Genomic DNA, 25,849 nt, shown 5'->3' on the forward strand with positions numbered 1-25,849 from the left:
GTGGTTCCCATTCTGTGGGTCCCAACCTCTTTGGAGGTGGAGGGTGGGGCAGTAGAAGTATCCTTGCACAGAGGACTAAGACCATCAGAAAACACAGATATTCACATTACGATTCATAACAGTAGCTTTGCATAACAGTAACAAAAATAATTTTATGGTTTGGGGTTACTACAACATGAGGAACTGTATTGAAGGGTCATGGCATTGGGAAGGTTGAGAAACAGTATTTTAAGTGTAACAATAAAATAAGGAGAACAACAGTTGGGAGATGGGACCAAAGGACAGGAAACCTCCTTTCTTTTCTTTTCTTTTTTTTTTAACAAATGTATTTGTTTATTACTTTTGTGTGTGGGTGTTTTGCCTGCACACATATATGGGCACCATATGTGTATAGTGCCTGTAAAGGCCAGAAGAACTCCTTAGGACTAGAGTTACATTCAATTATAAACCAGCCTGTGGGTACTGGGAATTGAACCTGGATCCTCTGGAAGAGCAGTTAGTGCTCTCCCCTGCCCATGGGAAACCTCCTTAAAAGGCAGGTTAGAGAATCAAAATATGTCATGAGCCTAAGAAACGATACTCAAACTGAAGTGGAAATGTTTAAGGGCAGAAATGCTAATTTACAACTTGCCCAGCAAACAGACTAGTCTGAACCAGCCACAGAATTCCACATAGAACAATGGCTGCATGTTCAGCTACAGAGACCTTTAAGTGTGAGTCTTTAGATCTAGCAATCAAATGGTTGCAGATTGGGGATCCCAGATTTGAAAGAATCCACATGAAAAATACACTAAGAATATTTCATGAGTACAGCTGTGCCAACCTTGTTAAGTTGGCTTGAGATGCATCAGCTCTTTTAATACTTGCATTTAACACCTTGAAAAAAAAAACCAAATTATTTTTCTGAGATAAATTATACAAGGAAGGAGTAGTTGTTGGGCTCTTATGAAGATGGTTGCATGGTTGCAAAAACTAAGATTTGCAATCAGTCACATCACTAGGTTTTTTTTTCTGATTGCTTTTCAGAAGTATAACATTTCTTTTTCATTTTCAGTACCTCGATCTCTCAGCATAAATAAAGGGACAGACATAAAACAGGACAAAGAATTTAAAAGGGAGCCAGGGTTGGTGACAGACACCTTCAACCCCATCATTTGCCTCTAAAGGGGGTGAGGGTGATAGATACTGCACAGGCCACACGCTAGGCCCTTGTTTCGGCCTTCAGTGCTATGAACAGACACTCGCTCTCCATCTCACTGCTCAAGAAACTTACCTCTTGAAGAAAACTGCTTAAGATCAGGAAGAAAATCAACAACTAAGACTAGAGCTTGGAACTCCAGCCACTCTCATCTTGGTGATCTTCTCAGAAGCCTCCTGAACTGTCTTGACTCTGCTTCAATAGCAGCAAATGATAGGGAAAGGGACTTGAATCCTCCTTGAACCCAGGTGCTCTGCAAAGCCAATCCGATCTCCGGCTCTAAGCACTCTGACCATTATTGTGATAGGCTTTGTGAGTAGCACTACCTGAAAAGTTGGTCCCTCCCTGGCTTGCTCACACTTGGGATGATTTCAAAGCCTGATATGGGAATGACAGAAATCTTAGGATCTGTACAGTGTGGCAGATTTTTAAAACAATTTTTATGTATTTGTTATTAAGGGAGAGAGGGCATGCGTAAGGTCCTATGATCAATCCCCAACACAACAACAAGAATACACACGGTTAGCTTTTGTAACTATCTGGGGGAAATTCCATTCAGATTCCTTACAACTTCTATTTTTAACCCAGTAAGGACACCACCATGTTTTTTTTTTCTTGAAGCCTCCGAACGACAAATTAATCTTCCTCTTTAGTTTTAGGATATGCCAATTCAGATTTTTCTACAGACCACAAGAGACTTTCTGTTTGAAAGTTTTAACCAGGTTGTTTATTGATGTGTATGAAATTTTGCGATTGTGTGATTTTTATGCCCTAATTCTCATCCTGTTCATCAAAGAAACAGTAAGCAATAATATCAGAGAAATGTTAAAGTGTTCTCTGGCCTTTGGTGAATTGGTAAGATGCCTTTATGGCAATTTTATATACTAGCAGTAATTTACCAAAACTACATATACAGCTGATGTTTTGATTCCAAATCAGAATTTACAGTGTAGATTCTTAGAAAATAATTTGGTCTCAAACACCGTTAAGGACCATGACATCTCACACGTTGCACACACACACAAACCCAAATAATAATATTCTAGAATAAATTGTTACGAAATGTCAACCAAAATAAAACATCACTCTTGTAAGCTTAAGAAATTCAGAGAGAGAGAAAGAGAGAGAAGAAATCTAGGGAGGGAGAGAGTATTTTACCACTGTCTCTGGATTACAAATCAGCAGAAAACTGGAAGATTGAAGATGACGTGTGTGTGTGTGTGTGTGTGTGTGTGTGTGTGTGTGTGTGTGTGTACAGATCTCACTATGTGATCTATGCTGGCCTTGAACTTACAACAATCCCCCTGTTTCTGCTTCCTGAGTTCTGGGATTATATCATGTACTATTGGTCCTGACTGATTTGTCTATATTCTGTGTAATTACATTAAGATGCATTCGGAACAAAAGCATCTAATACTATAAAGATCTACAATTGCAAACAAAATCTCCATCATTTACAAAGATTAAGATACAAGGTAGTAATCTTAGAAATCCTTATAGTGCCCGGAGGTGGTGACACACACCTTTAATTCCAGCACTCGGGAGGCAGAGGCAAGACGATCTCTATGAATTAGAGGCCATCCTAGTCTAAAGAGACCTAGTTCCAGGACATCCAGAGATAGACAATAAAACACTGTCTCAAAAAACTCAAATAAATAAGAAAGAAATCCTTATAGTAAATGATACAATAAAACATATTTACATATCAAATGAACTTGGAAGTTAGAACATATTTGGATTAATTTTTCAATTATTATAAAAATGTAGTCAGCTATCAACTGTGTTGATGCCATGCACACTATAGAAAAACTTGAGCAAATAAAAATAAAGTCAGGTTCGGTACCACAAGTCTATAATCCTAACACTTCCCAGATGGAGGCAGAAAATTCAGAAGTTCAAGGTGAGCCTTGACTGTATGGTGGATTTGAGGCCAGCCTGGGTTGCATGAGCAGTCTCAAAATAAAGAAAGAAAGAACCCCTAGGCATGGGAAACTTTGTTAGACTGGAGTATCAAATACCATTGTTATGAGGGAACCCTGAAACTCTCTAGGTTTAAGAAAAATCGGGTTTAATTTCTCCCTAAACCACAAACCCAATCCAATTGATAAAATGAAAACAAGAACACTGCTAAATAATGAATAAATTATCTATTGTCTGGGATCCTGCCTTTGGGAACCACTTTCTGGTGAAATAAATGTTTGTCCAAAGGACAACCAGATCTTTAGGAAGTGCTTTCCGGAGCTCTGGGAGCAGGGTTGAAAACTCTAGAGGCAGGCTCCCACACAACTTCAGAGTCATGCTGCCTTAATCATCTCTTGCTCCTCTCATCCCCTGTGACGTCATTTTGTTCAGCAAACTTTTGAGATCGAGTCAATGAGCTATTACAGCTCCTCACAGGATGCCAGCTCAACGTCCGCCCTTTCAAACCTGCATGATGGAAATTCTGGAAGCCCCAGGCAGGGGTCAGGTTAAGCATTTCACCTAGTGAATCACTGGTAATCAAAAGTAAAGGCTTGGAGCCTGGACATGTGGCTTCCTGCTTTTGACACCACTACAGACACGGAGTTACATCTCCTGAGACATGTCAGGAACACCGCTGAAAGTCAAGAACTAAAGACAGTGTCAAGAAACCCTTTAGGGAATAAATATTGCAAAAGAAAAGTAGAAGCCTTGACTGGTCTCTCTCTCTCTCTCTTTTTTTTTTCTGTAGCAGGGTCAGAACATAACTTTCTCAGAATACTGAGAATGCCTTGAAGTAATTCAAGATCTCTGAAGAATTTGAACAACTCGTGTGACTGACACTGTGGTTTGAATACTGCAGAAACACCTTTCAATTAAAGAATGTGGTTTTATTTCCCTGCTTCAATATTTCAAGCAAGATAAAAGCAAGATGCTAAGCCAATTCATAGGTAAAAAGAAATCACCTCGGCTGAGTTTTTAAAGCCCATCTATCGAGCACTCCTAGCAGGCTGCAGGGGTGATTAAGTGGTGTTGGTGAGCAAATTAAAAAGAAAATCGAAAAGAACAGCTTGGAGAAAGTCCTTTTTTATCCACACAAAAGTATCTTTAAGAAACCCACAATATGAAATATTCACCAACTCGCTCATTTTTTGATCCAGCTGGATGTGTGGCTAATGGAATCGGTAGATTTTCTTTGGGTTAGTAGAATTCTTATTATTCCCTAAACCAGGGGATCTTGGAGGCAAACAGCAAATACTAAAACACAAATAAGCATCCTCAACTTTAGTGAGGTTGATAGCTATGAAATAAGAGTTTTGTAAGGGTCCCAGGAGAAAAAAGCAGTCTCATTATATCTTCTTCTCTGACACCACATGTGTGCTTCTTGCTATTTCTGAGCACAAAAGATGACCGAGCCTGCAGAACATGCCCATTTGGCACCTCGCCTCTCCCTCTCCCGCTCTGGAATCAGACCCCATGGACCTGGCCAACATCAATAGAAAAGCGAAAGAAAGGAATGGGGTTTTTCAAAGCATAAATCACCGATTTAACATCTTTAACAAGTGGCATATGATAACCCAGGCTCCAGTTTAACTTGAGGAAATAAAAATGAAAAACTGTAATAAAGAAATAATAGAAGGGTGGCCGCCTCTTGATTAGAGTGAAGACATTGGGGTTTTAATGACTTTCATAGGACAGTCAGTTGCCTTCATTAAATTTTACGCCATTTGTGAGCTGAGCACCCTCATGCAAAACACCCTCGGCAGGTAAAGGACCTGAGCACTTGAAGCGGACCTGTTTCCATTTTGCTACATCTTTTTCTCTGCCGTCACAAGGACGGAATCGAGGCACCCCACACACACCTCAAAGCCAGCCACCTCATCTGAAAACTGGGGTAAGCCTGAGACATTCTGGGGCAATCACATGAAAATTTATGTAAAAACACATGAAGACGAGGAATGCAAAACTAAACATATCACATTACAGACGTGATTTGAATTTTAAATGATGTCATTGGAAAAAGTCAACGTAGCTAGAATGTGGAGAAGACTTAGGAATCCCCAGCCACCTTCGTCACATGGAAATGCAATTTCTGAGCGCTTCAACAGGTGATAATGTGAATAACAAGGTTTTTTTTTTTTAATGTCTGTGTGTGTGTACATGCGCGAGAATCAGCCTGTGTGTGAATAGGCCCATACACTACAGTATGCTTATGGGGGTAAGAGGACAACCTCAGTTGTCCATCACCACATTTGTCCTGCCTCCCAGCAGAGCAGAAGGATTAGAGACGCACACGTGGTCCAGCTTTGTGTGCGTGCTGGGGATCTGAACTCAGGCCCTCACACTTACGTGGCAAGCCCTTTACCCACAGAGCCATTTCTCTGGTCCTAAAGTAAATTTTAATGGAACATCATGACATTGTCTGTATCTCTTCACCTCACACCTTGCATCTACTGCAAAAGGTCAGAACCTAGTTACAGGCAATGAGTGGTCAAACATCCCCAAACTCTCCCATGATGAAATTTGAACCCATGACCTTTGGGTTCAAACAGTGATCCTATGTTTTGCCTTCAACTTTATGTGGATTAACCATGCAATAGTCTTATAAGCCTAATGGAAGCCTCCCTTAACAGCTTCTAGGAAGAAAATGAAAATTAAGAAAAAGAAAGTAGGGTGTTGTTTGAGTTATCACTGAGGCATGGTGCACTGAAGACCAATGGTTTGACCTCAGATTTTCCTCCAAGTGCTTATCCCAAGTTTTTAGCCCTTTTCCAGCTCTACAAATCTTCCCCTAGTTGCGTCTGTGTTGTAGTACAGAGGTGGAGGGAAAACAGATACGAAAAGTGTCTTACATTAACACTTCTCTTCTTATTAGACATTTTATTATGCTGTATCCCAAAATTCACAGACAGTAACAAGGGCTTAAAGTTTAAGCTATGGAACCAAAACTAATAAAGTCAGTGTGTACCACCGTAATCCTCATTTATGAAGCATATTTTATTGTAGATGCCTCACCCAGCACACAGATTCAGATCCACCATCTAATTTAATTCTCACATCATCTCTGTCTTTACAATTGAAGACAAACAGGCTTATAAAGGTCAAATCTCACCCAGGGACAGTAAGGGCAGAAATGAAGATTTAGACCTTGCACTAACTGCAGTCTGCTCTTAAGGTCAAGATTAAAAACATTCGAATTTTAAATTATAATTTCTCCATAAAGCACAGAAACACTTCCTTATACTTATTGGAGTCCATAGGATTCCAAACCTAGCATGGTGTTGGCAGAATGCTTGTGACCACAGCACCCCAGAGGCAGGAACAGAAGGACCAGGCCAAACAGGGATACACAGTAAGCAAAGCAAGACTGCCTTAACTGCCCTCTCTACCCCTCAAAAGAATTTTCATTTCAGGCCATGACCTCATATTTGCTTTGTTATACCAATGACCACTCAGCTCTACCAGATACATCACAAAATGGATGCCTAGTGTTTTGACAAACACAAATCACCTGCAAGGACTTACACCTTAAGTGAGCCCTAAGTAGCTACATCTTAACTATTAATCATTTGCCAAAATAAAACAACAGTTGACTCCACCATGTATTTCATCACTGACTCTGTTTCACAGGCAGGAATATGTATATGTTTGAAGAACTAAAGAAAACTCTTTATCATTAAATTTTTAAAACTTTCTTTCTAAAAATTTTCAGGCAAAATCCCTCCCCTATTCCACTTAATGTTGTTTCTCTCTATGAAAACAAAATGAAAACATGGAGTATGTTTGTTTTTGTTGTCTGTGCCTGGCCTGGGATGTGGTTGATATGCCCACTGTCACTACTCCACTGAAGAGAACTGTCTTCCCCTCTCTCAGCTATAGCCTTTCATTAGGGGTAGGTCACTGTGCCCTCTTCCCCTTATCCAGGTAGGGAATTTTGTCTGGTTTGGACTTGGACAGACCTTGGTGAGTACTCTGTTAGTGTCTGCGAGTTTATAAAGAACTCAAGAATGCTAACATCATTGGTCAACCTGCAAAAATCAGAATTGAATGTGGCTTGATGGTTCTTTATCCAGGTGTTGAAGGGTTTTATTTTTGTTGGTTTGAGACAGTTTCACATAGACCATGCTGGCCTCTGAGCCCACTGATGACACGGAAAGGAACTTCTGCTCATGTTGCCTCTACTTCCCTAGCGCTAGGATTGCAGGCCTGTACCACCATGTCCAGTGTATGGCACTGGGGGCTGAACCCAGGGCTTCACCTACTCCAGGCAATCACTCCCCCAGCTGAGCTACGGACCCAGCCCCTAGATGCTTTAACGCACGGGAGCTATGCAGCCAGGGTTTGCTATCAGAAACTTCATGAACGAAACTTTTATCTTTCTTGTTCTAAAAAAAAAGTCTGTTACTCCACCTGGCAGAAAGAAGGACAGGAAGAAGTGAGAAGAGAAAAAAACAAGGAAAAGAAGGAAAGAGGTAGGGAGAGGGAAGGAAGGAGCTGGACTTGCTAAGACTATAAGAAAAATGACGCCACCGTTCTTTTATCTTGTTTTGATTTTTTAAATTAGAGGTAAAAGTTGGAAGTCTTATAGACAGACGTGCCATTTCCTGCTGGCCATTTGAGGTGGGGATATCATGGGCACTTGTCCCTGAATGTTGTTAGGGATCTGGAAACCTGTGGCTGCTCTCAGGGGATGGTGAGCATGGACACTCTGCTTCAGACAACATCTCTACTCTAGGGACAGTAGTCTCTGAAGATGGGTCTTTTTAACTTTTTTGTCCGTATGCAGTTACCTATTTGTTTGTGGAACGTTTTTGCTTGACCTTACTGCCCTCTTCTTGAGGCACACGTTAGTTAGCAAGTGCTAATCTCTACAGTAACTCTTGACAGCGGAGGGTTAAGGAAAAGAAGAACTGAAGGCCGCTCACCCAGGGCTCCCTTCCTAGATGAGCTCTGGGTATGTCTCATGCCGGCCTAGCAATGGTGTTGAAACACATGGGTGGTGGAAACTGCTATTGTATTTTTGGCAATTGGTTAATAGCAAAAGGAGCTACTCAGTGCTCTCTTAGGGTGTAGGTTCTCACCGGGGATGTGACTTCGTCAAAGCATTACTCATCGGTGTTGTGACGTATCTGATTGGCAGGTTTGGATAGCCATAAGAAAGCTAACAAGGGCGTGGATGATTGCGCCTTTGTGGCCATGAAACAAGGGCATCCATTCGGTTGTGTTATAATTTTCGTTTCTTTGCTTTTTTATTGTTGGGGATTGAACCAACAATAAGAAGTGGGAAAGCATTCTCAAGCTGAGCTATAGCTATAGCCTATAGGTCATGTAGTTTTCTGAGTTAAATTACTGTACAAGATTGAAAATCTTGTAGAAAAATGACTGACAAAAAGGAGTAAATTTAAACTTTCCCTCACCTCTTAGCATACCTCAAAGATAACCTCACTTGTGTCCCAAGGCTCTTCTCAATCACTTGCTAAAACATCAGGGACAGGATTCTTCACCTCATGGCCTGAAGGGTGTGATGTATGCAAGTGACTAATCTTGCCCTGCTTTAAACCCAAGACAGGAATGAATGAATTTACAAGTTCCTGTCACTCAAGAGAGGTGAAAACTATGGGCGTCTTCTCATGTTCCTGAAGATGCTAACATGTCTCCCAGGATTCTCCAGCTACAAGGAGGAGTCAAGAGAAAAGACGTCACCAGCAAATGCGATCAGTGCAAATGCTGCCCTGGAGAAACACGGCAGAGAGGGGCTTTGTAGAACCACATCCCAGACATTTCTCCAAGGATGGATTGTACAAATTGTCCCACTGTTTACCACTTGGTGACAAAAGCCAAAGAGTTCACTTCCAAACATGCAAGGACCGTTATTTACTCCCTTCATCCTTCTTCCACGGATTTCCACCCATCTCCTAACTCAGATTTGGGACTCAGTGGGTAAAGGCACCTACCACCGGGCCTGACAATTCTTGGGACCCATATAGTAAAAAAAAAGAGAACAAAATCTTACAAGTATTCCTCTGAGCTCCACAAGCATGCTATGGCATGGATGTGTGTGCACACACATGACCAAGAGACCGAGACAGGGACAGACAAGAGAGAGAGAGACAGAGAAGGGGAGTTATTTTTTTTTTAAAAAAAAAAAACAACTATTTGCTTGTGATAAAGGCAGATGCATTATGTGTTGGGTTTCAGGCTAGCCATCACGTTAGTTCATGTCAAGAATAAATTTGTAAGAAGGTAATCAAATGTGCTTCCTTTGAATCAAACACTCAAGAACCGTTCGAGTCACATCAGTTAATACCATGAAGTGAGGTACAAGGTTGGCTGGCTTCAGAGAGTACTCTGTGCAAGAAGAGCTGAAGTCCACAAGCCTTTGGACCATGGGGGAAATTGCTCTTTACACAATTGAAAATTGATCCTGAGCTCATGCTGACCCACCTCTTAAATACAACACGAGAGAAGACTCCCTGGGATATTAGCTCTGTCTGAATGCGTTTCAGTGAAGGAAGCAGAATGCAAGGCAGTGAATCCCTGAGTGTGTTCTGGGGGGGGGGGGCGATTAGTCCCCAGAGGGGATGTGAAAGACCATCTTAATGGTTAAGTGGATCTGGGAGGCTCTAGGTTTCTACCGCCCGCAGACTTCAAATGCACATTAGCAAATTAGGGGAGCTGGAAATTCCGACACTGGAGGAAACCCAGCTTTAACCCAGGCTTCAGTCTGACCACAAAATTCTTTTTTTTTTTAAAAGTAATGCATATCTAAATATCCCACGAACCATAATTTTTCAAGTATTGAAGATGATATGTTTACTGCTCTTGTTGAGCCATTTCCAGGTGTTAATAATTACAACACTGCACACACACGTTTACAGAAGCTTGTCTTTAGATACAAATTCCTAAAATGAGGTGATGTTCAAGGTAATTATGTGGATCTCAGAATCATTCTAGGGCTTAGATTGCTTCGGAGAGAATACCAAAGCTTCCCTTGGCTTTTTCTTTTCTTTCTTTTTTTCTTTTTCTGGCTATTGGAAATGTGTTTCTTCACCGAAAAGAATATCTACTGTTTTAAACAGACAGTATTTCAGGGAAGCAAGCACGTCTGCTACTTTGGCCATGGAGGACACACTGGAGAACCGGTCATTGGCATTCAAAGGGAAGGCGATTATGTCACTGCCCGCATTCACAAACCTTCAATAGGTCCCTATTACCTACCAAACCGAGCACTAAGCCTGCTATTCATCGCCCCACACAATATAGACCCAATTCCCTTTTCAAAAAGATAAAAATAAAGAGAATTATTATTATCAAAGGCCTTTCTACGTTAATCATGGCACCGAAGAGCGTTTGCAGGAAGGAAATGCCGAAGATGGAGAAACTGGCCTCAAGAATCTTCCAGTCAAGCAGGAAGGTGAGTGAGTCCTGGAGGGTAGTGGAGCATCAGACACACAAGAGAAGCGGCTGCTCAGACTGCAGAGCCTTCTCGAGAGGAGCTCAGCTCTGGGTCTGGGGCAAGGCTGGGCGGCGGGGTGGAGAAACAGCCATAATTTCCTTTTCTTGAGGACAAATGCAAGACTTTTTGTTTTAGGGTCCCCCATGGTGACCTCTGTTGTATAATGTCACTTTTTAACTGCCTTAAAAGCATTCTTTTTTTTCTTTTTAAAGTATGGCGTTTATTTAGTATATAAGAAACACAGAGCTATCATTTTCTATACATTACATTATTTAATCCCTATATCTCAAGATCTATCAGATTAATTATCTTTGATCACCCTTGCCCTCCGACTGTAGAGTAGAGGGTGGGAGACACACTGACCATGAGCGGGAGCTGTGAGGATTTCATGGCGAGCCAGCCAGCCAATGCCAGCGGCTGTGTGTTTCACCATGAGGCGCATATCCTACAAATGCTCCACGTCTCTGGAAGAGGCATTCCTCACCCAGGTCCACCACACATCTACCCTCCAAAGACTCTGCATGGGTCAATGAGGTCTGCTCTGGTTGATACAAAGTCTGTACTTCAAAATTCGTGGCATAAAAGACAAAACTGCCCTGACTTATCTGTCTGCTTTTCCCACCAAGGGAGAGCCACACTGGCCATCCTGGGCAGTGTCTTCCGCATTCCTTTCACCGACAATCTATCAGTTCTCTCCTCCAGCTTTGCTGCCGCTTCGTGTGGCTTCTCGACGTCTAACCCTCATTCTGTATTTGCTTTTCTTTCCCTTATATGTAATCTCCATAGTCTACAAGAGCTGATTTAAAAAGCAAATCTCACCATAACCTCCTTTCGCTTAAACTATTATAATGGATCCCCATACCCCAGCTCCGGGTTTCCCCCAAGTCTGGCTTAAAAATCCAGATTCTCGGGTCTTCCTCTAGAAATCATTCCTGTGGTCAGCATTTCTATGCCTGTATGGGCTTTACAGCACTGGGAACATTTTGTGCTTCAGAGGAGTATGCCCAAAGGTGTCAGATAAAGGTCAGTTCCGCTGACCCTCCAGCCGCGCTTTCTCTGTCTAGTCTCTAATACAAGCAGCAAGTCCAGTCTGGTAGATGTTCTTTGCATGTGCAGAGCCTCCCACTTCTGAGTCTTTCTCTTCTCTGCTCTACTGCCTCCCTGTCCCCTCTCTATTCTGTTCACCTAAAGATAACCGTCAAAGGCCATCAGTGAAATGCTGAAAGCCTCCCCAAGTCTGTGAAGCCTTGTACAAATATTTCAGAGAGTATTAAACATTCTCTTTTTAAAACACATTACAGCCTGCATGTTAAATGGAATATTAGAAGCATGTATGCCTAGTTACTTATGTTCCCAAATCACGAGAAAAAACCCTGCTGTGGAAAGGGAACACCTCTTATTTGATCCAATTATATGGTCAATAAATGAAGGAATGAAGGCCACGTTCTTTGCATTTTACCGTTATTTACCGAAACAGACTATTTTAAAGTCTATGCGTATCCATTATATAACTGTCTTATGAAATAGTTATCCATCTCCTTTTACTGGTAGAGAGATTCACAGACAGAGAAATAGTCATTTGGGAGGGGCAGGGTCAAAGGAAAGTTCAGCTGCACCTGCTTCGAGGACCATTATTCTTCGACACCAATCTCCTTCCTTAAGCATCAGTCATTCTTCCCGAACTCATCATTCCCTGACCCCTGCATGTGAATGTGTGCCGCCTATGAGTTATTTGTGCATCTGCCATAATGGCCCCCACCCCCAGCTTACGGTAGGCAGGCATCTGCTGAAGGCAGGGGCTGTAGTGATTTCCATACACTTTCATGGCCTGAGTCCCTTTGCTTGATCAAAATCTTTGTGCCCTGAATTTAAATAACACATGCCTAGATAAGGTCTTAAGGGCTTGGGAGATATATCCGCATCACCCTCCACGTGTGGCAATCAGTCAGGAGGAGACTCCACAAGCTCTCATCCCCAACCATCTATCACTTCTCCCCATCATTCACGTTTGGTACATAGGGATTTTAGAAGTTCTATTTAGTGGGCGGCATTTGTTAAAAACGTTAGTCGAAAAGGGAAGTAGGAAATTTTGCACTCGCTAATATACTTTTGTAAGCATTTCTTCTTAAAAATGCCTAGTTTTGAAGCAGCAGAACCAGCTATCTCTGTTGGTTAGGAAGAATTAAGGAATACGTATTTGAATTAGGCAGATATTACATTGGCTAGCTCACAGCTTCAGGAATGTGCTTCACAGCTCAACGTGGGGCACATAAATGAATGTGTGGGTCAAAAAAAAAGGTTGGCAATAGTCAAAGATTTCTGAGCCCACAATGATTAAATATTAATTTAAAATCAAACTTGTGACAAATCCAAGATGTTCCTGATGGAGCTCACCCATGTTGCATTGCTGATGGAGCTCACCCATGCTGCATTACTGCTGGAGCTCACCCATGCTGCATTGCTGCTGGAGCTCACCCATGTTGCATTGCTGCTGGAGCTCACCCATGTTGCATTACTGATGGAGATCTCCCATGTTGCATTGCTGCTGGAGCTCACCCATGCTGCATTGCTGCTGGAGCTCACCCATGCTGCAATACTGATGGAGCTCACCCATGCTGCAATACTGATGGAGCTCACCCATGCTGCAATACTGATGGAGCTCACCCATGCTGCAATACTGATGGAGCTCACCCATGCTGCATTGCTGCTGGAGCTCACCCATGCTTCATTGCTGCTGGAGCTCACCCATGTTGCATTACTGATGGAGCTCACCCATGTTGCATTGCTGCTGGAGCTCTCCCATGTTGCATTGCTGATGGAGCTCACCCATGCTGCATTGCTGCTGGAGCTCTCGCATGTTGCATTGCTGATGGAGCTCACCCCTGCTACATTACTGATGGAGCTCACCCATGTTGCATTACTGAGGGAGCTCACCCATGTTGCATTGCTGCTGGAGCTCTCCCATGCTGCATTACTGATGGAGCTCACCCATGTTGCATTACTGAGGGAGCTCACCCATGTTGCATTGCTGCTGGAACTCTCCCATGCTGCAATACTGATGGAGCTCACCCATGTTGCATTGCTGAGGGAGCTCTCCCATGTTGTATTACTGCTGGAGCTCACCAGTGTTGCATTGCATAGCTTCACTATGGTCTAGATTCTGAGCATATAGCATGAGCATGCTTGCTTTGAGCATACATGCCACCAGGGTACCCAACACCGACCTATGGAAGCCTGAAACATCTCGGCTCAGACTGGAGACCATTGTAAGTTATGAATCACAGTGTTTCCACTGCAAGGGTAAGGCTTTCTGCTCTTATGGATACATAATGGCTTTTTTGTGAAAAAATTTGAATAAAAAAAGATTTTTAATCCTTTCCTACCATCATTCCTCAGCATGCAAGCCTCACATTGCTGTGCCTTTGGATTGCTCTGTGTTAGACAGAATGTTCGGTTTTAAAAATTGTTTTTAAGTAAATGTCTTGACTTTAACTAAATCAAAACAGAAAAAAAACATTTAGCAGGGATGGGACTGTAACTCAGTGATAGATTGCTTGACTAGCATGCAGCGGGATGTGAGTTCAAACACCCGTGCTAGAGGAAGAATTATATACTGAGTTTTGTCTTGGAATTAGGGCAGAAATTCCAAGAACTTCAGAAGTGGCCCTACACTTCTGTCATTTTTCATTTCCGGGAAGCTGTCTTCTAAGCTGATTTTTACAGTGAAAATATGGATTATCTGTGAAAAACCTGAGGATGCTCTATGTCTTGCAGTGTCAGGTTTAGTTTTTTTGTGTAAAATTATAAATGTGTAAATTTGCTTCCACTTCAATAAATGGTAAAATATATACATATGTATGAATTGATGATATATTAGCAGTAAATACTTGATTTGTGGGCATATTTTAGATACTTATTTACCAGGAGGTCACATAAAAGTTTCTCAGGTCAAAAGAGGCCACAAGTAGAAAAACAATAAGAAGCTCTAGACTAGAGTTGATCATGGATACATCCATGTGAACCAACAGTCTTTGCTTCAGGACCCGACAAACACCGCTAACTATGAAAATCTCTGATCACTAACTAGATTTTTCTGGAACAATTTGGAATAGTTCGCAGGTAAGAGTAGATAGAGTCTGACCTTCTGCCACGCTTTTCGTGTTTTGTTCCACCTGTGACGTTTAGGAATCCCAAAGAGGCCCAGGTGGATGAAGGACAAGGGGGAAGCTGCTTGTGTTCGCAGGATGTCCCATACAAAGCTACAACCTGGACTGTCCTACATATATATGATTTGTGTCGTGTCACCACTACCTAGAAAATAAATTCTGATGCCTACTTATTTTCTTGATAAACTGAGAAGGAAAAGGCTCTCTTCTTATCCTGTTACGTATCATAAATCAAGGACTTAGAACGGTAACGCGGCACACCTGATGAAGACCTTCTAGCCAGTCTCATATAAAAAGAAAGTATAAACGTAAAATAAGAAACAAATACAGATGAAAACACAAGCTGCCAACACCAGTGGTCTACAAGACCATTGAGTCCAGTCAAGCTTCTAGGAGAGGACGTCTCCAAAGACTGCGTAACACATCCAAAAGATTCTGCGACAGTAATTAGTGTCAGTACAGGGCAGAGAAGGAAAGACCCAAGCATTGATGTTGGTGGGCAATGCTGTGCACGCCACACATGTAATCTCATTTAATGTACCCTCCAGGTCAACCTGCAGGGTAGCGAGTGCTCCCTCCCCTTTACCTAGCTCATGTTGACTAGAAGAGAGACTTGAATCCAAGTCGGCCTTCCAGACCCCCCCCCCCCATTCATTGCCACTGTGACCTTAGGGTACAGAGATCCTGACCCATGGTGCAAGATCCCTGCCATCAGCCTGGGACCATGAAAATAAGAATACCTCCTAAAAGCTATGCACAAAAAAATGAAAGTGCATGTGCATGAAGTCAACAAAGGCACAGTGCCCTCCTGAGGATAACTAAGGATAGCTTCCAGCTTCCTTTACATGTTTGTGAAAACCAGGGATGTCTCCAAAAGTCAAACCTGTCATGAACAGCTCACCATAGGGAAATCCTTGTCACATACTGTGTAACCTCCCTGATCAGATCTACCATTTAGTCTCTCTCTCCCCCAGCTCTCTCTCTGACAGTGTAAAAAGAAGAAATCCTATCTCCAAATTCTGACCACACAGGTATAGCTAGAGACAACGCCAAAGCCCTAATGAGACAAATTTCAATTTTGAAGACCTAACCATCTTCCAAAGGGTTCTAAGTTCGAGGTATCTTTTAAGGCAGTAATGAATACACAAAATGTTAGTTTAAAATTTGTTTCTTAACAAATTTGCATCTTTAAGGGATGCAATCAGATTGCAACAGATGCCTAGATACATTCTAAACAGCTCATGTATGTCTAGGCAAACATCATAGAATCCATAGACACGAAGTGAAAACTTAGGAAATTAATTTGTTTACCTGGAGAAAGAAAAGAAGGCAGTGTCTATGGGTCCTGTTTATAGACTCAAGAGTCAACTCATGACTGCTAGGCAGCATAGCCGAGTGGGGAGTAGATGGTAGCCCTGCATCAGCAAAGTTGGGAAAGAAACTAGGAATCAAACACTATCCTTCCTTAGTGCTCCATGGAGAAGATGTTCCAACAGAAACAGACATATCACGGAAGTACAAAAGAGGGAACCCTAGGCTCAAGCCTAGGCAGACAGGAGAAACTTCATGGAGGCGGTGATACTAGCTCATCAGATTAAGAATTTCCTCGGTAGAGGACAGGCAAGGGCACACTCCTGCTAGGTCTCCTCTGTGGCTCTCCCTACCAGAGACCTCTGCCTTCCAGGGAACCCTTGCTCAGCAAGGATACTAACAACAGGCTTCACTCCACTTTCATTTAGCAGGAGCTAAATTTCAGTTTTCTTTCTTGTTTATCAGCAGAAAGGAAGCAGACTGCTCCAGACAACACAGAGATACATGTTACTAAGTTAAAGAGCCTGAAAAACACTGTCTGCTGGGACCTAAGAAATATTTTCAGAGGTAGAATTCAAGACAGAGCAGGACAGAGGAAGACAAATACAAAGTTCTCCCACTAATCCCCCTCCATAAACAAACAAAAGAACAAACAAACCCAGAAATAATCTTAAGAGATTCCCTGGTGGGGGGGGGGGGGTAGAAATGGGAAGGGGGGAAAGGGGTAGGGTGGGTGATGTGGTGTTTTTTATAGACTGATCTTCCAAAGCAAAGACAATGAAGGGGGGAAATAGAACAAGTGTATTACAATGTATAGCGCCATAAGGCTGTGTTTGATGCTCTGGAGGGCTTCAACAAGTACTGTTCAGCCAAAAATCAATTGAAAAATCAGCATGATAAGAGAGCTTGAGTTGCCCTATAATAGCCTTAAGACCCCCAAGGCTATTCGAGTCCCTTTCATCTGCCACACTGCACAGGACTCTAGGGGGACCTCACTTCCCCTCCTTGAGTCCTCTGCCCCTCCGCCTCTCTCACCTACAGCTTTCTGTTCCCCTGGAAGGGCAGGGCGACTGACAGGGAATGATGATGTTTTCAAGTGGTTTTTGAGAATGTTTTCCTTCTCTGCTTTATGCTTTATCTTCTCTTGACATTTGCACTAAAATGCATCCTGGGCGATCAGTCATAGACTTCCACCATAGTAAATGGTCAGCCTTCGTCTGGGAAGAGCCTAGTGAGTCACGGTGTTGTGTTCTGAATGCCCGAGCTGACTATACTTTCCACTGCCCTTAATGAAATCACAGTTCAGGCTCATGCAAATGAGCCACGTAAGCAATCCGCAGCATTGTTATAAATATACATATATATATTTCATTCCAAGATTTCATCTCAATATTTCTTCAATCACTCCTCACAATGTCTGGTTTGTTCAATTTATATTTCTGCTCAGCATTTGGTGCAAACCCCACAGATAAGATACATCTGTCCCTTAGTCACAAATCTTGGCATTTTTTTTTTACCTTAACTCCATCGTGAAGTGAGTGGCTGAATTTACCTTGCTTGTTAGCAGCAGTTCCTCCTAATCAAACATTTCATTTCCAAACTTTCGAATCTGACATGAGCTGTGGCAACTCAGTAGAGACACATCCAAGCTTAAGGAAGACACATAAACATGCTGATCTGGGCGAGGGAAGGAAAAGCTAATTGGAAGTCAGCTTCCCTGTGATTATCAGCTTGTTTATGGGGAGGGAGGGCTCTTCAGAATGGTACTGTAAATTCATCCCCGATTATGGTGTTAACACAGCGCTCCCTTCCACACGCTCCCCGAGAGCCCCCCACCCCTCCGTTTTGTGTAGTCATAAAGGGTTGTGCACTGTTTCCAGGGACTGACGGTTCTCGGCGCCTTGATTTTCCCCAGTTTTAGGAAAAATGAATCAGTGGCACAAGCAGTAGTCAGACTTCACTCCCCTCGTGTGCAGAAAGCGCACATATTCATTGTCTGCTATAAGAATAAATTTTAGTAATTTTCCCCATGTCAATATGAATATTAGACTGACCCAATTAATATGAAACGCTTCTAGGCTGCTGGAACAGACAGTGCTACAGAAAGAACCATTTGCACAACCTGTTCATGATTACGGGCCATAAGGACACAAAGATGGCACACACATTTGTGGGCCATCTGAATTCTTATACGGGAAGGGGAGGGGGAAGGGGGAGTCGCATGACGTCAGCTTGACTGTCGTGGGTCATGTTTTTTAATCCAGAGTATTGGACATGTAACACAGCAACAAGAGCTGATCATTTTGTTTAATCACCTTTTGGATCTTTGCCAGATGGTCTCTATTGAGAACGCTGCAAACACAGAGACATGAGCTGCATCTAACACGCCACCAGAGCCTTCCCGTAAATGTCTGAGAACTGATTCCAACAAGAATTTAGTCTCCGAGCAGAAAGGGATACATTTAAAAACTATGTGCATTAACTATACTTTTCCCCATAGAATCCTCACTTGGCATGAATAATTTACCCACTCTTATGCTAATGGGATCATGAAAGTATCCCCCTGTCTTCATGCAGCTCTTCTCAGCTTTCAGTAATTACCCCACCCAGTGAAAATAACATGGCTTCCACACTGAACAGCCCACTAGTACCTGACAATCAGCAAGATCATGGCTGACACTGGAAGGATCTAGAACTGGACAGAGACACCCTCAGAACCCGAAAAGAAACACAACCACACAGTAGTCCTGGTAGAGGGTGAAGGTACATGGTTGGGAGGGTAGGGGGGTAAAGAAGGCTCTTCGTCATCAAGCCTGCCTTTCCTCTGCCTCACCATCCAAATCTGACTTAAAGAAAACATGTTCTTTTTCTAAGGGCGAAAGACATCGGAGATCAGATCAGTTTAGAAAGAAAATCAATACGTGATATCTAAGAAAAAAACGATAGTTATCTATAGAACACATCTATATAAAGTATTTATTTTATCAGAACTTAAATATATATATGAATAAAACATAGATATGTATATGATCGGAAATTCCCTAAATGATACTTTTGGAGGAGAATGGGGGAAAAAGAGGATGACTGAAAAAAAAAAGAGGAGAAAGGAGAGAAAAGGAGGGGAGAAAAAAACCAAACACATTTCGACCTCTGTCCACAAAACTCCATGTTAGGTAGTTCACTGTGTAAAAATTATCAGGCTAAAACATCTGGGAAAGAAAGCCATGAAACAGCAGGGAACGTGGCTGGTTTATTGTTTATCTTTTGTTTATGAGGCAGTATTCAAGTTTAATTACAACTCTAAATTAAACTCTAACTGGCATCAGGAGACATCCTTTTACATGACTAAGTTAAAAAAAATCTGGAAATCCCAATTCTGGATTTTTCAAGTAAGTTGATATATATAGGAATGACATGACTCAAAATTAACGGCAATTATAGAAAACTTTTAAGCTTTTATGGGCAACCGTGGCATGTTCCTAGAGCACGCATTTATTAGAAGACTTGAATTTTATTGCTCATGGCGACTGTCTAAAATGTCCTAAGAGCTTCAGCAGAACATACCTAAATGTTTGCTGATGATTGAAGGATGGGTTTCATTTTTATTTAATTTTTTTGGGGGGGAGAGAAAGGAAGTACCATATGAATATTTTATATAGAATACCTTCTTCTCTGGCCATGTCCAACTGTCGATTATAGTTGGAGAGAAGAAAAAATGCTGATAACAATCAGGAGGAAGGAGATGCTATTGTATTTATCACAAGTTAGTGACCAGTTTGGGGTGAACTTAACTCTAGGAAAAATAAAAGTTAAAAAGCAACTAGCGAAAGATGATGCCAGATGGCGTCTGTCATATTGTATTTAGGGTTATTTTAAAGAGATTGCCACCACTATGAAAACATCCCATTGACAGAGTTTTCCTAGGCTGAATGAGAAATCCCAGCAGAGAATATTCAGGACCCTCAGTAAGTGGGTTTCCCCCTTCCTCCTTTAAATACATAACTGGAACATTTAAAGCAGAGAAAATGTTCTTTCATAACTGCAACGTAGTGTAAACTCAAAAGTGTCATGGTATCTTATGGATGTTTGACTGTAAAGGCTTCCACTCATTTCTAAGGGGACCTTTGTAGATTTCAACACTACGGTTGCTAAATAACTGTATAATAACTAGATAAACATCTAGCTCTGGGATTCTAGCCTCGTTGCCCGGATGATAGATGGTGACATCAATGGAGGGGTCTGGTGGCAGAGTCGAGGGGAACCCTGCTGGCTTGTACAGCCCAGGGTCTCAAGCAATTAGTAGTATAGATGCTAGTGTGCTCCTGTATTTAGGTTAATCTGGGCCTGGCAACAGTATGGTTAACGTGTGTGTGGTGTGCACTGTGAGCTCAGCAGTTACTGGGCCAACTGTCTCGGTATTTCTGGGAATCCTGCCTATTCACAGTGCAGGGATTGTTCAATTGCTGCAAAATGTACAAAATGAATTTTACAAAAATGAATTGTAAGGAAGGCCCCATTACAACGATTTTACAGCAAAGATGTCAACATCAATTTTTCTTTCATGCATAGCTAATGATTAAAACAGCATATTCCATTTGCCTAAGACAATTTATTTCATATTGGCACATCAAAATATTGAAATACAAAGTTATCTTTACTCTACCCTCTTTATTCACTGCTGTTGAACCCGTACCATTGTTCAAACCAGGAAAAATAAAACAAACTTGGCACGAAATACTTAAAACAAAGGCTCATCAATATTCTCCAATTTGTCAACATCTCAATTACAGCACTGGAAAAAATGTAAATTTCGTGTGCTCTAAACACTGAGGGGTCTAGTCTCTTGCCAATTCACACGTGTAGCTCGCATCAGCGTTAATGGGAGCTACACAAACCCATCAATAATAATAATACTTTGTACATATACTGTGCCTTTTATCTAAGGCGCTCAGAGTGCTCTAGGAACGAGGAGGCTGCTGCTTAGGTTTCACTCTGGCAAAGCACACAGTGAAACACAAGCATCTTTAGAATCAGCAGGTACAGAACGAGGGACCCCAGGCCTTATTATCAAACCCCATTTTTACTGACGGGAAGTCAGGCACAAAGACAGGCAGTTACTGCCCCAGAGCCCCGGAGTCTGCACCCTAATTCCGTCCTTGAAAAACCAGATTTCCTTCCTCATTCGAATGCGACTAACAAGACAAACGCCCTCCCTTTGGCTGTTTTTCGAAAACAGAAAACCTAGTGAGTGAAAAGCCAGCTTCATATTTATACAGTTGACTGGTGTGTGGTTGGAAAGACAGTCAGACTGCAAATTTTCCAAGTTCATTTCTTGCGATATTAAAAATGTCATTTTTTTCCTCCTTTCGGTTTATCATGCAAACACCTATACGAAAAGATAACCTCTTTCTGTGTACTACCTATAGCTCTTCAGTATCGGATCGTAGAATGAGGTGCTTTTAGGTTCCAAGGTATAGATTTGTTAGGATCCTTATTGTAAAAATATTCACAAAATTATAAAGAAACATAAATGCATGTATTGTTTTATAGCATATGGCTATTAAAGTTTAATTTAAAATGTGTATGAAAACATTGTATTTAGTACAATTCATCCCTATTTCTTCTGTTTATCATAATTTGTTTTGAAATGGAATCATTTTACAGTTTTCCATATGCCTGTTGTGCTAATAAATTCTGAAGAAGTAAGGAAGTCTCTTGTGAACTGCAAACCTAGATTCCAATGAAACATTATGATATATTTAATATGAAGAACATAAATTTCCCTCCCAGCCTTTCCATTCTACATCAGCCCTAAGATCTAGCCTCTGATAAGCATATGTGATTTCAGTCAATACCTCCGCTGACTTTGCCCTGCAGCAGGTGATTAATCTTCCCCCCCCAAAGCTACTCGGAGCCTTTTGGTGGAACAAAGTAGCAAAATATCTTGAAAACATGTTTAAAAGATTATGGGAGCAAAACATACTTAAGTCCGGCCTTAAAAATTTAGGGTCTGCTGTCAGAAACAAACAAAGCAAAGCAAAACAAACAAACAAACAAACAAAAAACCCAGAACACCTTGACGCACGCATTTTAATAACCACTAACACAGTGGTGAGCCAGGTAGAAAAATTCTCTTTGCACCAACAGTCTCCATTTTACAGAAACAACAACTTTCCCCACTTTCTCTCAAACTTGAACACAGTTGAGGGGAAGGTGGGGGGAGACAGCCTTCCTAGTGCTCATATGTATAAGCCACCATGTCCATTCTTTAATCCCACAGAGATATGATTAAAGGAACAAAATGCTTGGGGGATCAAATCCTTCAGCAAGGGATAAGTGGGTGCGGCTACCCACAGCAAGGGGAGCTCAGTGTCTTGTTTCTCCCCAGAGGATGTCTTACATGTCTTCTCTCTTTTGACCAAAACTCCTTAATAAAACAAAACCGACTAACTAAAATGATAAAACTTCATGCTATGGTAGCTATTCCTTGCTCCAAAACCTACATTTTTTTCCTCTCCTTTCCTCTCCTGCTCTCTCCCTCTCTCTCTCTCTCTCTCTCTCTCTCTCTCTCTCTCTCTCTCTCTCTCTCTCTCTCTCTCCCTTCCTGTTATCCCTCTCGCCATAACTCAACTAACCCAACAGAACCAGTCAGTTTTAAATTTCAGCTGGGACCTTGGTGACCTGTTAATGAATCTACAGAGAAGAGAAAAACTCACAGTGCTGAGTTATGCCTGGTGTCGCTAGCTGACATGGAGTCAGAAATGCTTGAAGCGTTAACGTAATTGCAAGAATGTGAAAAATGAAGCGCTGGGCTCCTGAGCCAAGCGAAAGGTCAGAGGGAGCCTCACACAGGAGAAGTTTCTGGAAGATAGCCTCATTAGGCCATTAAAGTCTGCTTCTCCTTCTTTCCCCGCAACTCCCCCCCCCCCCAGTTCCTGCAATGTTGAGGGTGTTTTGTTTTTATTAATAGATATTTCACCCCTTTGTGGTGGCCTAACTTGGGGCATTGGGGAGGACTGCATAATCGAAAGCTTTCTGCATTTTGACTCAGGGTCACTTGGAACCACAGTTAAACGTCTGTATTGCAGAACCACTATTGAATCTACGTACACGATCTCTTCAAAATGTGTTAGAATGAAGTTTATTTTACAAACAGTCCTTCTGATGCATTCAAACCAATATACACATAGCTCACAAGTTCTCCTATAGCCATTTGATAGTGCGTCATTTGTGGGCCACAACTTGCTTAAAAAGACAGATCTGACTAGGATTCACTTACAGGTAAAAGACATCCTAGAAAGGCCTGTTTTCTAGATTCCCTTGGAAATTCAGGGGTCCAGAATCTCTGGCCAGAAACATGGAGGAGGGTAGATACTCACAGCACACCAGCAACTCCCTTTGAAATGTCCTGTATAATTACAGCTCAACCTGTAAAGCAGTATTTGACTTGGAAGCCTGTCTAATGCTTAAATATTGTGGCCATAAACAGAAACATAATAGAGATAAAATAGACCTAAGAGATCAGACACCATCTGATGTAAAATATTAAAAAGTAAAATCTATACACATCCCTGGACCACATTCAATAATGCATCTTCCTTTAAATGATCATTTTATCCATAGGAGAGTCATTCCTACCAATATATAACCTTCCCTGTTGTAAATGGTAAAATTAATTCCAAATTGCAGAAGGCTTCCTTGACATCTGTAGTTGTTCTCCTCGCCTTCTAAAACTCGATTTTTTTTTTAAAAAAAAATTGCGACAAAGGTCACTATATCAGCTATATAGAAGCAGGGACAAGTATTATTAAAGAATTTTAAAATCCATCTTCCCAAAATAATAGTCGGTATAAATCTCTTCAACCCTCCCCCATCCCAGACTGGCATTTCTGGAGTTAATAAGAACAGACTTTTGCCTCTTACAAGCTTTAGAGGCATGGCTGCTTTAATTATAAAGAAGTCGTATAGTACATATTACCAGCAAATAGCCTTCACATAGTATAATTCCAACTACTGGATTATAACAGTTATGTAGGTCTGTCTTTCTAATATTCACCAAAGGAGTGTAGATAACCACATTTGTAAGAGAATTGGCAGAACCAATCAATTATTATTGCAATGTGGACTTAAAGATTAGATAACTCATTCTGAGTCTTTAAATAAAGTAACAAGAGGAACCCTGTCTTCCTACCAACCAGTCGGTAAACTCCCTACATCCTTACCTTCCCCTCTCCTGTTTACATGGACTGATACTGAGAAATGCGGAAGTTATTTTGGTCATGCCTAGTATTGCACAAAGAAAATTCATAATTTCTTACCTTGCTCACTGCTGTTGTCTCCACTCTGGGAAGCATGGCCCCCACTGGAGGGTCCCGGGGTGCCTGCTGAGTGAGTTGAGGTCGCATCATCGTGGTCTCGCCAGGATGAAGGGTTCTGATGTCAGGATGCCAAGGAATTTTCCCACAGTTACCATTTGAGCCATACATAAATGAGGAACCATGAAGACAGACAGGCACAGGGGGAGAAAAAAAATGTGTACATATTAGTATTTTCAAAAGTGGCCACAGGCATGCTATTCTATGCCATCTTCTTCGACTACATCAGTACATACATTTGTTAAATCTGACATATCTCTTCTAAGTGTGTACATCCTATTAGATGCAAATTTACACCTCAGTAAAGTTAACTTCTGAAGTGAGGGGAAACTGCCTTAAAATGTCTTTCTTAACTTTTCCATTATATGCAGGACACATTTTCCTGGTGTTCTCAGACACAAAATCCATCAGACCATGAGCCTCTACAAAGTTCAGTACTCCCTTCAAAAGAGTATGGGGTCAACAATGGATGGAGGGACAACCCCTTACACATTCAAATGCCTTGCCTTAAAATAGTCTGTCTGAGGGCTCCACATGCTATCAACAGGTAGATTGTATAAACAACAAGAGCAATAGCAATCGCGGCATCAATGTTTCATTGACCATCAAACCCTGCTTTAATTGGCACAAATGGTAATTTTTAAAAACGAAACCGATGTGGGCTACTTGCCACTTTGCCAGCAAGCTGAGACTTTCGCTTTAAGCGACTGAGCAGGGCCTTCTGGAAGAACCTCAAATTTCTGCAAGGCAAACCAGGAGGTACCAGCTCATGCTACTTTGCTAATATATTCGTCTCCTGCTTCCCCTCCCCTTTCCTGATATTCCCAATACCACTGCTGTAGCTTAAAGGGAAACAGGAATTCTAATGTACAGGAAGGACTTTATCAGCACCACATGAAGGCAGGCAAGAGATGGAATTTCCTCTGGCAGACAGGGAGAGCAGGAGCCACACATGAAACACAGCAGCCTTGGGGCCAAAGCTGTACACTTGTCACCTATGTGCTATGACTTTGACTAAACCTGTGGACCTACAGGCAAGAGCACTCTTTAGGGGTTGGAGCAGACGGTGCAGGACAACATTTTAAAGACATCATAATCTCTCAAAGCACAACAGCACTTTTTTACTAGAAATGGTAAACAATAATTCAGAGCAAGCATAGGTCACCTACAAACCACGTGGCTAGGTGAAAGGAATCTCACTATAATACCAGGACACAGAGTTTATTAGGAAAATAATCAGCCTGTCATCTTTTCCCCAAGACTAAGCCCATAATGTACCTACAGCAGATAGTGCTACTGAAATAAAACCAGAAACCAAAGGAAGACAAATGAAGGAACAACAGCAGTGGACATTTTCTCCTATGGATCTTCTATAAACATATTG

At 41.7% G+C, this 25,849-nt stretch overlaps 1 protein-coding gene across 8 annotated transcripts in view; it reads right to left on the reverse strand.

Moving 5' to 3' along the window:
• The window catches only part of Meis2 (Meis homeobox 2), a 208,040-nt gene that overhangs the window by 167,598 nt on the left and 14,593 nt on the right, over nt 1–25,849 (reverse strand). For all 8 annotated transcript variants that reach the window (XM_075961748.1, XM_075961752.1, XM_075961746.1 and 5 more), the window contains exon 7: nt 24,409–24,523. In XM_075961748.1, the coding sequence (XP_075817863.1) occupies nt 24,409–24,523 (115 nt within the window). The remainder of the gene's footprint in view (nt 1–24,408; nt 24,524–25,849) is intronic.

This window comes from Microtus pennsylvanicus, chromosome 2 (genome assembly GCF_037038515.1).
Source record: "Microtus pennsylvanicus isolate mMicPen1 chromosome 2, mMicPen1.hap1, whole genome shotgun sequence".
Classification (NCBI taxonomy): Eukaryota; Metazoa; Chordata; class Mammalia; order Rodentia; family Cricetidae; genus Microtus; species Microtus pennsylvanicus.